Source organism: Trichomycterus rosablanca, chromosome 1 (assembly GCF_030014385.1).
Source record: "Trichomycterus rosablanca isolate fTriRos1 chromosome 1, fTriRos1.hap1, whole genome shotgun sequence".
Lineage (NCBI taxonomy): Eukaryota > Metazoa > Chordata > Actinopteri > Siluriformes > Trichomycteridae > Trichomycterus > Trichomycterus rosablanca.
In genome coordinates this window covers 3,515,266-3,530,534 of record NC_085988.1, presented here as the reverse complement: position 1 = coordinate 3,530,534, position 15,269 = coordinate 3,515,266, and the positions used below count along the sequence as shown (strand labels likewise).

General features: G+C 38.4%; 1 protein-coding gene across 1 annotated transcript; it reads left to right on the top strand.

Annotated features, from left to right (window-relative positions):
- Nucleotides 1-1,037: 1,037 nt before the first annotated feature.
- LOC134317131 (zinc finger protein 271-like) lies at nucleotides 1,038-9,665 on the top strand. Its single transcript, XM_062997848.1, has 4 exons — nucleotides 1,038-1,055; nucleotides 1,311-1,432; nucleotides 1,624-1,752; nucleotides 8,267-9,665. The coding sequence occupies exons 2-4, from the start codon at nucleotides 1,321-1,323 to the stop codon at nucleotides 9,418-9,420; spliced, it is 1,395 nt and encodes a 464-aa protein (XP_062853918.1). The 5' UTR covers nucleotides 1,038-1,055; nucleotides 1,311-1,320; the 3' UTR covers nucleotides 9,421-9,665.
- The last annotated feature ends 5,604 nt before the right edge of the window (nucleotides 9,666-15,269 follow it).

The window sequence follows — 15,269 nt, the reverse complement described above, 5'->3', positions numbered from 1 at the left end:
CCTCATCTATTTGTCTGACATGCGGTCATTCAATTTAAGATTGGACTAAGGTCAGACTCTCTAAGATTAGGGCAGACATAGATCCTACATGTGACCGATGCAGACAGGCCCCGGCCACTCTACTGCATATGTTTTTTTTACATGTCTAAAGCTCCATGTATTCTGGCGTACAATTTTTGAAACTTTCTCTAAAGTATTCGGTAGAGTAATTGACCCATCCCCGTTTATTGCCCTGTTTGGTGTGACGCCGGAGAATGTCACCGCCAGCAAGAAAAGGAATCGGTGTTATGGCCTTCAGCTCTCTCCTGTTTTTCCACCTACATATTGCCAGTGGTTTACAGAAGTCGCTAGTCATCTCAGACTGGAGAAGATTAAATACATTGTCCGGGGGTCTACCGAGAAATTTTGCAATATCTGACAGCCACTTCTGGCACATATCGGGGAGGTGGGGGCTAACGGCACGACGGTATAATTAACAGATGTAACTTTAATGTGATGGCACTTTCTGTTCTGATTTATTGTATACTGGCTGTGTTTTAAGTTTGAATACTCATGTCTGGTCTGGGGGGGGGGGGACTTTGTTCCCTTTTTTTTATTTGTTGCTATTTTTGTAAAATTGTACTAAAAAACAATAACTAAAAATTCTAGCTGTATGAGTTCTCTTTCATTCCACATTTAAAATTTCTTAGTATATTGTATATTGTTGTTTTCTATTGAATATACTGTATGTTAGTAATTTTGTAGGTTTACAATAAATGAATGTGATTGTGATGGTGAAACATCAACATGACATTTCTATTGGAATTGGAATTTTATCTACAACTCCAAATGTCAGACAGGATGAACCTGAGATATTTGTTATGTATTATAGTTATAAGAGGACCACGACCTTGGTCAGTCTTAATAAAGCTGAATGAATGAATGTGGTGGTGTTATCAGTCCTCACACTGCAGTCCAGTAGAGGCGCTAATAAACCTGAACATCAACCAGCTCAATTCATACAGAAGAAGGAGAAGCTGCTGCAGCTGGTGTGTTTGTACTAAAGTGAATCATCTGTAAGTAAAATATTTACTTATTTATTTATTTAATACACTTTAATTATGAACTACATTATAATTATTAATACAATATCACCGGTAGCATCACACATGATTCAGTACTGATGAACCGATTCGTTTGAACCGATCTAGCAAAATGAATCAATCGATCAGAACTTAATCGAACATTGTTATAGAAACACATCGAGTTTTATTTTGTATTTAAATTTTCCTCCAAGGAGAAATAAGTACATCTATCTATCTTTGTATTAGATCTTTAATAATGGAATCAGCAGAAGAGGGACACGACACCGCCATGGATCTACAACATGAAGAATTCCAGAAGATTCTAATAAAAGAGGAAGAAGATGAAGATGAGGACGATTATTTCTTCTGTAAGTAAATATGGAGCGATGTGTCACTAATCAGTAGAAATAATAAGAGAATGTGGATAGTGGGGTTATAACCTGTACTGTACCGTACTGTCCTGTGGATTTGGATTCATTTGTGATTGGAAAATCAAACCCACAATCTTACATTTCCTCCAGTTGTTGAGTTTCTTCTTCACATATTGATGGAATTTCAGGTGAAGGAACCTCAATCCCTGAGGAACACGTCACATCTGAGGAACACCTCACCCCAGTGGATCAACAGTGTGGAGGTTTCCAGATGAAGCCTGTGAAGAAGGAAGAACCTGAAGATACAGATGAACTCAGTAAGACTAAATAACATTTTTATTTAATTAAGTTTTATTTCTTGTAGCATTTTGTCACTAGCTCTGTTATTCTATTCCCACTATCTACTATTATTGTGACGCCTACTGGGTCACAGTGACTGAATATGTAGCCAGCTACGCCACCTAGGAGTTTAAGAGCCCTAGAAACTCTAGTTCAGTGCTACTTTAACAATAAAGGTTTTACTTTTCTAAAAAACAGTGACTTAATTTACTAGAAAACAACAACAAAAAAATATTATACAGCAACACACGACGACCCAAAAAATAGAACGAGAAGGGCAGCCAAACCCACGTGAATCGCAGCAGTAAGAAGAGCGACAGAGCGGAACTCTGACCAACACAGCGAGACTGTAACTTCATCTTCTTCACAATGACTAACGTGTGTTATGCTTTAGCACTAAATACAGTCAAAACCACTTCACCACAATAGTGATACTCACAATATGCCCCTTTTCAAAGGCATCTTTAGAGTGTGGAGTCCACGTAATCCTAAGTCCAAAGGACATCCGATTAGACTCATATAGGCCCAGTGGGGTGGCAAAAGCAGTTTTCTCCTAAAGTCTCCTCTATCCTGGGGAGAGGAAAACACCATTTAATTTACGATAATCAACACAGACACACCAATTACCATACTACCATCACCACGGGTGCTGCCCATGGGCTAGAGCTCTCCCAAATCACCCCTTTCTCCAACATCTCTGCCACCAGGGCTTTCATCTCCTTATACATGATTGGGGGTAAGGGATGGAACCTCTCTCAAACATGCATAGCCTCTACTGTCGGGATTCAATGCTGAACAGCGTCAGTTCTACCAAAGTCTTCATCACTCATTGCGAAAACCTCGTTCCACTTATGCAACAGAGCCTGAAGTTCACCTTGCTGTTGGGGAGATAAATCTGGCCTCTCACTTAAGGAGTCAATCCCAGGTCACGAGTCATCCATGGTAATGGGAGCTGCAGCCTCCACAATACTGACATTTATTTGTCCATCTGCCTCTGAGGTCAAGCCCAGTTCCTGCTGTCCAGACACATCAGCTTCACCCACTCTGAAAAGCTGGCCTAGTTTCTGGTAACGCCCTACTGATAGGACATAAGGGTTTAGGTTACAAATGCACACCGGAATTCTCCCATGGCCTACCATTGCTATAACCCTCAACACTGTGATTGCATGAGGTCCAGGCAAGGCCTCCACCAACCCTCAGTAGTCTGTATCACACGGCCCCAAACTACTATTTCACCTCCTTTCAGGTATTCTTATGCCTTGATGACTGGAGGGTCAGACATAACCCATATACCCATCCCTCAGGGTGGTCGTAGTAATGCGTCCCCACAGATTCCGGAGTCTAGAGCTTGTGCCAACATTCAGATATAACATACCAACCAGGAAAGGGCTTGCAAGATGATCATTGTCCACAAGGACTACACCCCGACCAGAAATCTTCACACCCTCAACCTTAAAATCCATCACAGCATAGCCAGAGTAGGGTGTGGTCAAACCATTTGCTGCTCTGAGTGTAAACACTGTAGAAGCTAGCCTGTTACTTGATCTACCCAAAAAGTGTTGATTAACCCCCCCTTTAAAGCCGGCCCATTCAAATTTCGAAACAATAATTTCGATGGCTTACAGCCTTATATCTCCGCCGTCCAATCACTGATTGTAAATCTGAAAACTGCCCCGGGTAGCTGACAACCCAGGCTAAAAGGCAATATCATTGGTCAAGCGGTTTGTGTCGTGGCTGATTTGCATTTTTAATGAGAAGGCGGAGAATTTATTTTTTTCATTCGCCCCGCCCTCACACGGAGCGCAGCTGAGACATCGGACTGGATAACAACACTGAAAGAGAAATTCTGTCAGTGAAATAAGGTAAGATTTATTTTAAAACTGTTTATTAGTGTTATTACTTTTCATTTCTACTCAGAAAACTTGGTTTTAATGGTAAAATTGTAATATTATTAGTGCTTTACGCATTGGAAAAGCTGATGTGAGTTTGAGAGCTGCGTTCTAAGTTTAGTCAGTCAGGTGCTCTGCTCTCCTTTCTGAATCGATTGTAATGTTTTTTTTGTCCATCTAGATGGAAATAAATACGTGTGGAGAGTTTATCAGATACCTTTTTAGTCTCGTTTATTTAGTAGTTTGTAAAGTATGCAGCAGTTTTACACAAATAGGGCAATAGCAGTGAGCTAAGCTAAACGGAGCTGTGTTGCAGTCTGCAGCCATGTGGTTTGAACAGGCTGCTCTCAAACTCCAAAGTTAGATTTTATGCATGTAATCTTGAAATCAGTTATAGTTTACTTATTTTACTTCAATACTGTCTAAAGTCTGCTTAGAAATCACCTTAGCTTTGCTCATAATAGCATTACATTTTGCATTGCATGCATTTAGCATGACTGGCTAAAGTAAGTTAGCTGAGGCAGAAAGCATAAATTTCTAATGTATTGCAAGAGATATTTGAAAGGGACTAAAATATGGTATCAAACTTTTTTTTGAAAGCATACAGGTGCATAACATTTCAGTCTGTGACTATTTACAACATTTTTAAATAAAACCATAGCATCAAGTTTTGTCTTGTAATTATTGCTCCTCTTAGATAATTATTGTTTTATGTGTAAACCATGTGCCAGATTTGAGAAACTTTTGTCATATGTATTGGTTCAGTGTACTTGAGTTTACTTCTAAACATGAGCCTGTGGACATTAGCTTCTCTGACAAAAACATATAGAGTATTTGTGATTGAATTCTACATATATGTAATTATTTTTAAAATAACATCACTGTCACCACCTTTATTCACTGTAATCTCTTTTCTTTTATTATTCTGAGATGGATGGAGACAAGGCTCAATATGTACGCCTTATGGAGTCTCTGAAGAGGAGACAGCGGCTAGGCCCTGACGAGCTTAGACTTATTGCTGAACATGACAGCGATGAAGATCATGAAGGCATGACCATTGAAGAGGACATGGACATGGAGCTCTTGGATGAAGGGGAAGAAGAGGATGAAGAAGAGCAAGATGAGCAGAGGGATCAATCAATAACCTCCTATCGGTAAATACATGTATTCCAAGTGTGTGTATTTGTAAATGTGTGTGTACATATATGCTGACAATAAATGTCAGCATTTGCACCCACACACACAATCAAGGCTGCCAACAAAATATAAAATCAACAAGAGTACAAACTGAGATTATGATTTTTACTAATGTTTGTTTTCTTTTATGGGTTTGGTTAGTCTTTCTTGTCCCATGTCAGGTAGGAAGCGGAAGCGCTTCCCTGAATCTGTATCCTTTCCTTCCTATGCTGATGTAGACACAGAAGCACCAGAGCCCATACCATTTAATCCTTCTCGTCCAGTAGGCATAGATCTGGGAAGTGTGCACAGGGCTGTATGGTCAGCCACAAGTAACTTGCGTGAAATAGACTTCAAGTAGTTTTTCATGTACACCATTGTTGCTGAGATTTGCCAGTTTACAAACTCTAAGGGGTGGGAGCTTGTACTGAATAGGCCGTCTTATGCGAACCATCATGGGGGATGGGAAGAAGTGACCCCAGATGAATTCTACCGGTTTCTTGGGCTCCTTATTTACATGGGTTTCACGTCCCTCCACAGCATTCACAGATATTGGGGAACCAGATCTTTTCAGGGCTCATGGGCCAAGTTATTCATGTCCCGTGACCGTTTCAAGGAATTGATGGCAGCCCTCCATGTTGTAGATCCTGCCACAGAAAATAATCTTGATCATCTTAGGAAGTTGCGTTACCTGATGGACCACCTCAAAACCAAGTGTCAGCAGCTTTTCCAGGCTGATGAAAATCTGAGCATGATATGAGGTGGTGTAGAATTGACGGAAATGTCTTAGTTGTTCAGTGGAAGGACACGCGAGCAGTTACATGCCTCTCTAATTTCCACAATGCTAATGATTCATCAGAGGTTTCTAGGATGGTAAAGAATGGTGCCACGTGGGACAGGAAAGTAGTCCGTCAACCAGCTGTAGTAAAGGACTACAATAAACACATGGGAGGTGTTGACAGATCTGATCAAATGTTAAACACATACAGTCTGCTTCAGAAAACTCAAAAGTGGTGGAAAACACTTTTCTTCCATTTTGTGGACATAGCCGTCGTTAATAGTTTCATTTTGTTTCAGGACTGGCATCATTCCAATCCAGCATCACGTTATGGGTTTAGTTTAGCAGGCTACAGCCAGATAAACTTTAGGGAAAATCTGTCGCTCCAGCTTGCAGACATTGCCGTCGATTCAATTTTGCCATCTCAGTCTTCAGTAGCTCCAACCACTTCCTCATCGTTTCACATGGAGCAAGTATCAAGAAATTGCTGGCTTTGCTACAAAAAATTCAAAAAAGAAAATAAAACAAAGATTGCATGCATGGCTCCTGAGTGCCAAGGTAGAAGATTTTGTTTAGTTGGCAATCGAAACTGTTTTCAGTCTTGGCATTCTAGCGAAGGAGATGAGTTTCGCAGTTAGACCTACACAGGGCTTCTGTCTTCTACCGTCAGCCCCTCTCATCCTTCCTCAGCCCCTGTGTTTGTGTATATGTTCTTTGTTTCTCTTTCTCTTCACAGGTCAAAGTTCAGTGTGCATTGTTCATTGGAAGGAGGTAACTTGAGGTAATTATCCATTGTGCATTGTCTGTTAAATATTTTGTAGTGAATTTTTGGCAAAATGGCTTAGATGAGATTTGATATCCTGTTGCCTCAAAACTGTTTACTGAATTGTTCAATGATTATCCTGAACAAATAATTGCTTTTTCTTGTATTGTTGAATTGGATTTTTTGAGTTTGTTTCATGATGTTCTTCAATAGTGCTGAACTATATTGTATTGTTGTTTTGAAATTATTTATAGAATGAGAAGTGTATATAATTCTAATAAAAATCTTTAATGTTTTTGAACTATACACTGTTGTTAGAGTGCTTATTTTGTCAAATACATTTTATCTGCTGTCTTATTTCAAAAATATGGATGTTGACAATTTAGAAATAATTAAGAAAAAAAAAGTAGACTTTCATTGGTTTATAGTGTATGCTGACTGGTAAAAAGTGAGGTAAAAAAAGGAGCTACACGAACATTCTAAATTGCTAAATGACACCTTCTGCTAAATTGATTATAACTTTTGAATAGAAGATCATAGATTCAAAATTATTTTCTTGACAAATGGCTCACAAAATTGCAAACATTTCATATATTCTATATTTTTCTCTATATTGCACAGAAATGTGTTAAAAATGTAAGTATTTATGAATTAAATAAAAAACTAGAGATTTTTTTAGGTTGATTTTGAAGGTTTTTTATAAACATTTATTATATTACACTTAAAAAACATTGAGTTTCATATAATTTTAAAGAACTGATTCTCCTGGTTATAATGGTGTGTGTATATGCAGGGTTTTTTTTCATAAAAGTAGACTTTCATTGGTTTATAGTGTATGCTGACATGGGTAAAAAGTGAGGTAAAAAAGGAGCTACACGAACATTCTAAATTGCTAAATGACACCTTCTGCTAAATTGACTATAACTTTTGAATAGAATATGGTAGATTCAAAATTATTTTTTTGACAAATGGCTCACAAAATTGCAAACATTTCATATACTCTATATTTTTCTCTATATTGCACAGAAATGTGTTAAAAATGTAAGTATTTATGTATGAAATAAAAATTGAAAGGTTTTTTAGGTTGATTTTGGAGGCTTTTTGTATAGATTTGGTTATATTACATTTAAATAAACATGCTAAGTTTTATATCATTTTAAAGAACTGATTCTTGTGTGTGTATAATGATGTGTGTATATAGTCTATGCTATGTACGGTATTTACACAATAAGGTTTTTTCTTTGACTATGTCACATAGCGCCAGAAAATGGAATGTTCCACTCAGGCATGAAAGGGTTAAACAAACTCTGCCGCATCAAAGTGACTTGAGACCCTCCAGTAAGCTTAACTCCATCTACAAATACTTCAACCACTGGACAGTTACCAATAAATGTGTCAGTGGCCCCAGAGTGCTCATCTTGTCCCACCGCTTGGACCTCAGCAGTGGGCTGATTTAGTTTAAAGTCTGCGTAACTCCAGATACATTCCTACAGTTTCTTGCAAAATGGCCTGCCAGTTTACATTAGTGACAGATGGGTTTACCTTCTTGATCCCATCGACAGAATGGGACTGAATTCTCCATTGGCCTTTAAAGGAACCACCAGCATGGGGCATATGTCGAGCGGGAGGGCTTACTAGGGGCTTCAATTCACGAAGCAGCTCTTGTCCATCCTTTCATCTGCTCCTTCACCTCACTCACTCAAGTTCTTGTTTTAAAGCTTGTCTCCAGTCATCTCTTGAAGGGTGGGGCTTAGCACTTCAACACTCACCATGGGTAATGCATACTGCTCCTAAGGGCTCAGGGCTTAGTGAAAAATGTATTTCCTTTTTAACATTGACTAAGAATGTTTATTTATATAAATATGTTTTATTATTTTCTGCTTCAGAAATGAAGAACGATTTCTCCTGCTCCTCGTCTCCACATTCCTGTACGACCCAAAATCAGCTCCACAATCACATCAAGAGCTGCAGTGATGAAGAATATGAGACACTGGTGAAATCTGAGACTGAACGTGAGGATCTGACGCCCACCAGAAGCTCAAGTAATCAGCAAACGTCCTCTGATCCTGTCAGCATCAACACGTCTCACCAGGGGAAACAGCAAGAAGGAAACGTCTGCTCACATTGTGGGAAGAGCTTCAGGTTCCAGAGTGGTCTCAGAATACACCAGCGCATTCACACTGGAGAGAAACCGTATCAGTGCTCACACTGTGGGAAGAGTTTTAATAAACAGAGCTCTCTGAAAAACCACCAGCGCATTCACACTGGAGAAAAACCGTATCAGTGCTCACAGTGTGGGAAGAGTTTTAATAAACAGAGTCATCTTAAACGACACCAGCACATTCATACGGGAGAGAAACTTTATCAGTGTGCACAGTGTGGGAACAGTTTCAATCAACAGAGTGCTCTCAAAACACACCAGCGCATTCACACTGGAGAGAAACCGTATCAATGCTTACTGTGTGCGAAGAGATTTAATCACCCGAGTGACCTTAAATTACATCAGCGCGTTCACACTGGAGAGAAACCGTATCAGTGCTCACACTGTGGGAAGAGTTTTAATACACGAAGTCATCTCAAAACCCACCAGCGCATTCACACTGGAGAGAAACCGTATTTTTGCTCACAGTGTGGGAAGAGTTTTAATACACTGAGTCATCTGAAAAATCACCAGCACATTCACACCGGAGAGAAACTGTATCAGTGCTCACAGTGTGGGAAGAGTTTTAATTACCAGAGTCATCTTAAACAACACCAGCGCATTCACACTGGAGAGAAACCGTATCAGTGCTCACAGTGTGGGAAGAGTTTTAATCGAGAGAATAGTCTGATAAACCATCAGCGCATTCACACTGGAGAGAAACCATATAACTGTTTACAGTGTGGGAAGAGTTTTAATAGACAGAGTAATCTCAAAACCCACCAGCGCATTCACACTGGAGAGAAACCATATCAGTGCGCACAGTGTGGGAAATATTTAGCTTATTTATCAACCCTTAAGAAACACAAGTGTCACATCACAATGTACCAAATAAACTAACGGTTTAATTGTTTATACTTCATTACCAACACAATCACCAGGTGTTCTTATTAATGTAGCAGCAATTGCAATGTTTAGCTTGTGCTCAGATCTTCTTTTCAAAATGTAGCATATTTTGTGGTCAGTTTTGTTTATATTTTTTTTTTCTATTGAATATACGTTAGTAATTTTGTAAGTTTACAGTCAATTAAGGTGATTGTAATGGTGAAACATCAACATGACATTTTTAGTTTATTGTATTTGATCTAAATGTGGCCAAGATTAAATAAAATGGTTTAGATTGTTTTCACTGCAAATCATCGTAAGTAATTGGTAAAAGAGTCCTGATTGTATGTCTTACAACTGGGGAACCCATACAGTTTCTAGCAGAAGCCTAAGTGAGGACAAAGGCCAGGATGACAACAGATAAGATTGCTGTGTTACTTGCTGTGTTCCCAAGCTGTTCATTCCGTCAAGATACGCAAAAGCAACTTTCAAAGGCGGCCTTTCCAAACAAGGTTTGACCTCTAAAATATGCAAAGTACAAGTTTTATAAGTAACATCTGTGTTAATCTGTGAAAAACAAGTTTCATAAGTGGGTCAGAGTGACCCTGACCTCTCAGGTGAGCAGAAAAACAAATTTCATAAGCGGGTTAGAGGATGAGGTGACAGTCACTACAGTCATGTTCTAATACATCTCAGCATGGGGGTCACAAAACAGCCCTTCAGGATACTTATAGCCTTGGCAGACGCCTCTTGACTGTCTCGATCACCATGAGTTGCCCCAGTACAAATGCTTTATACAGGTGCACCAGGTTATGGCCTGAGTTCCCCAGTGGGGAGAGTACGCTAGGGCTATAGGACTTCTTTACATTGGCATATGACAAGTCCAATGCCTTATTATGCCTTTCGGTGCTTGTGGACATAAGATTTTCTTTTGCTGGAGAACTTTATCCCCGGGATTATTTTTTCTTTTTCTTTTTTTTGTTTTTTTGATTGACCGCAGTCCATACATTTTTGCTTTTTCGCCATGTAATGATGTAAGTACTTCTTACACATCACCAGAGCTGTCTGTGTTGATTACCAGGAGACTAGACTAATTTATCCAACGTAAATAGTGTAAATAAATAAATAGGTACTTACCTGTTGTCTGGAGATGATCTGGGTGTCGGTGGGGTCGGTGCTGGTCCGGGACTTTGACGTTTAGAAGGTACCTGAAGTTAGAAAAGAACAGAATAATGACTAAAGCTAGCTGAATTATTGATTTAAGTTCTGCATAAAATGTCCTCTCTAATTTCTCCTGCTTTAGGATTGGCTGCCAGGTCCTAGAGGGGAGAGTCTTCTAGTTAAAGCAGGATGAAGTGAGGAGGAAGGGGGAAGGTGGCGAAAGTCTTATGTAGCTTCGCAGCTACAGCCTTATAGTGAGACTGCTATGGTCTAAATCTTTTCTCATGGATAATGGCCTTTTAGTTGACTGAGGTCAATGGGGTTACTTATGTCAACCAGCTGTGGCTTTTACTTGTTTTTCTTGTGTGTGAGAATAAAACAATAGTGCTGGTAACTTGGACTTTTGAGCTTCTGTCCTTCTTGCTAGCCTCCAACACTTGTCTCAACCTGCCTCACAATTTACACGCCACTACAGAAGTATTTGGATTAACGGGAGCTCAGCATTGAAGGTGTTTTGGCGTTCCATGCACTACAGTGAGGACGGTTGGGTGAGATGCCGGGTTCTGAAGTAAAGGTAACCTCATCTCTCTCTCTCTTTCATTCTTTCTCTCTCCCATTATCATTAACAGTTTTGGACAATGGACTAATCTGCTGGTTTTTAAAAACGGGACATTCACAGGAAAGTAGGGGTAAATAGACTTGTGAGTTGGGTGTACGGTCGTATTTTGTGTAATAAAGTAATACGCTCTACTGAGAGAGAATTTACGCCGCCTGGTCCTTAGAAGATGTTTGTACATTCTCTGGTGAGGAATGCTTTACTTATATGGTAATTTAAGGGTTCTTTGCTGTAAAAAAAAGAAAAAAAAACAACAACAAAAAAAAAAAACAGAGAGGCGGCACAGTGGCTAAGTGGGTAGCACTGTCGCCTCACAGCAAGAAGGTCCTGGGTTCGATCCAGGGTTATTATCGTTAACGAAAACGAACGAAATAACGAAAACTGAAATTGAAAAAACATTTTCGTTAACTGAAATAAATAAAAACGGTAATTAAAAGAAAAAACGATAACTAACTGAAACTGTATTTTGCGTTTACAAAACTAACTAAAACGTACTAAAATTATAGATAGAATAGCCTTCGTTTTCGTGTTTGTCTATTTATGAGCTTTGTGAACTGATATGAAATCGATTATTTCCACTCGAGCAGTTTTACGTTAGCTACCGGCCTTTCCCAATCCGCTCCCTCCTCACTAACACTCCACTACAGAGGGACACTCCACGTGAACGCGCAAACGGAGGCGGAGTGGAGAGAGGGAGTGAGTAGGGAGCGGATTGAGATTGGGGAGATGCTCCCTGACGCCACTTCATGTTTACAAAAAGACTGTTTCTGTTTCTGCTCACCACGCTGTAAAATGACAACAGCAAAAGTTAAGTTTATGTTTTTCTCAGATTGAGCTCCCTAATGTGTGTCTCATGAATTAGTTTATATTATTATTAGGGCTGTCGTAATCGCGATTAACGCGTTACATTTTTAATCGCGATTAAAAAAAAATTCTCAAGATGAAACATTTTAATCAAACTATTTTTATTGGGCTCTTTGTGCCACGTAAATGTGTGTCTCTGTGGTTAATTGCATTTCTTAAAAGTGCATGAAGCAGAACGCTGATTAAGAACAATATAATGGCCAGTGATAGCTCAGTGGTTAAGGTACTGGACTAGTAAACAGAAGGTTGCCGGTGTTCTGTCGATTTGTCCTACCCTATCGAAACTTCCTACCGTAGCGCAGATTTATAGATCTATCTGTCGATTTGTCCTACCCTATCGAAACTTCCTACCGTAGCGCAGATTTATAGATCTATCTGTCGATTTGTCCTACCCTATCGAAATGTATTCCTGTAGTAAATATTTAAGTTTTATCGATCTGTTCTTATTAAAATTATGTCTATCATATTATAAATTATAGGTATCTTATTATAACTAGTGGTAGCACATCTCGATAGGTATGTATCTTATTATAAACAATAGGTAGGACATCTCGATAGCTCTATATCTTATTATAAACAATAGGTAGGACATCTCGATAGCTCTATATCTTATTATAAACAATAGGTAGGACATCTCGATAGCTCTATATCTTATTATAAACAATAGGTAGGACATCTCGATAGGTATGTATCTTATTATAAACAATAGGTAGGACATCTCGATAGGTATGTATCTTATTATAAACTATAGGTAGCACATCTCGATAGCTCTATATCTTATTATAAACAATAGGTAGGACATCTCGATAGGTATGTATCTTATTATAAACTATAGGTAGCACATCTCGATAGCTCTATATCTTATTATAAACAATAGGTAGGACATCTCGATAGGTCTATATCTTATTATAAACAATAGGTAGGACATCTCGATAGGTATGTATCTTATTATAAACAATAGGTAGGACATCTCGATAGGTATGTATCTTATTATAAACTATAGGTAGCACATCTCGATAGCTCTATATCTTATTATAAACAATAGGTAGGACATCTCGATAGCTCTATATCTTATTATAAACAATAGGTAGGACATCTCGATAGGTATGTATCTTATTATAAACAATAGGTAGGACATCTCGATAGGTATGTATCTTATTATAAACTATAGGTAGCACATCTCGATAGCTCTATATCTTATTATAAACAATAGGTAGGACATCTCGATAGGTATGTATCTTATTATAAACTATAGGTAGCACATCTCGATAGGTATGTATCTTATTATAAACAATAGGTAGGACATCTCGATAGGTATGTATCTTATTATAAACAATAGGTAGGACATCTCGATAGGTATGTATCTTATTATAAACAATAGGTAGGACATCTCGATAGGTATGTATCTTATTATAAACAATAGGTAGGACATCTCGATAGCTCTATATCTTATTATAAACAATAGGTAGGACATCTCGATAGGTATGTATCTTATTATAAACTATAGGTAGCACATCTCGATAGGTATGTATCTTATTATAAACAATAGGTAGGACATCTCGATAGGTATGTATCTTATTATAAACAATAGGTAGGACATCTCGATAGGTATGTATCTTATTATAAACAATAGGTAGGACATCTCGATAGGTATGTATCTTATTATAAACAATAGGTAGGACATCTCGATAGCTCTATATCTTATTATAAACAATAGGTAGGACATCTCGATAGGTATGTATCTTATTATAAACTATAGGTAGCACATCTCGATAGGTATGTATATTATTATAAACAATAGACAGCGCATCTCGATAGATCTATGTCTTATTATAAATAGTGTTAGCACATCTCGATGGGCTTATATTTTATTACAAATGATAGGTAGCACACTTGATTTATTGACCTGTCTCTCAGACATTTATCTTAATTTTTAATTTATTTATTAGGATTTTAACATCATGGTTACATTCATGACAGGGCAGGTAGTTACTCATTACACAAGATTTATTAGTTCACACATTTAATATCAAACACAGTCAGAGACAGTTTTGTATCTTCAATTTACCTCACTTGCATGTCTTTGGACTGTGGGAGAAAACTAGAGCACCCGGAAAAAAAACCCCACATACACATGGGGAGAACATGCAAACTTCTCACAGAAAGAATCCACCTGTAAATGGAGCCCAGGACCTTCTTGCTGTGAATCAACAAAGCTACCCACTGAGCCACTATACAGCCCATACATCTCAAATAATTGTGTAATTTTTAAACTAGTTTATTAACAACAACACATCCTGAGTCTCTGGTGGATGTGTCTACATTTTTTACATATGTATTTTGGGTGTGATTTGTTATATTCTGCACATTAAAATGTACCCATCTACTGTCACACTGCACCTGAGTAAAACAGGTAACAATGCTGTACAAATCAGTAAATAATGTTCACAATAACTTTTTAATAATAAAGGTAAAATTAGATAAAATATATCTGTATATCTGTATAATATAGCTGCTCTAAATATCTATCATTTCAATCATGCTCTTGTCAGCTCTGTCTTGCAGCATGGAGCAACTTATGCAGTAATCCTCTGCATTGTCTTAAATCACCACTCAGCCCTGCTGTCATGAAGTTCACTTGGCTTTATAATTCCTATTAATTAATGGAGACAGTGGCAAAATCTGGTTTAGCAAAATTCTAACTAGTTTAAAATATTCAATAACAATATTACCTCCAGCTATTTATACATGCATATGAACTTGAGTTCATCCTGAAAAACTTATCATGTATAAGCACTCTGTAGTTCTAAAATTACTGACTGTAGTTCATCTGTTTCTCTACATACTTTTTAACCTGCTTTCACCCTGTTCTTCAGTGGTCAGACCCCCTACAGGACCACTACAGAGCAGGTATTATTTAGGTGGTGGATCATTCTCAGCACTGCAGTGACACTGACATGGTGTTAGTGTGTGTTGTGCTGGTATGAATGGATCAGACACAGCAGTGCTGAGTTTTTAAACACCTCACTGCTGGACTGAGATTGGTCCACCAACCAAAAATATCCAGCCTACAGCACCCTGTGGGCAGTGTCCTGTGACCACTGATGAAGGTCTAGAAGATGACCGACTCAAACAGCAGCAATAGATGAGCGATCGTCTCTGACTTTACATCTACAAGGTGGACCAACTAGGTAGGAGTGTCTAATAGAGTGGACAGTGAGTG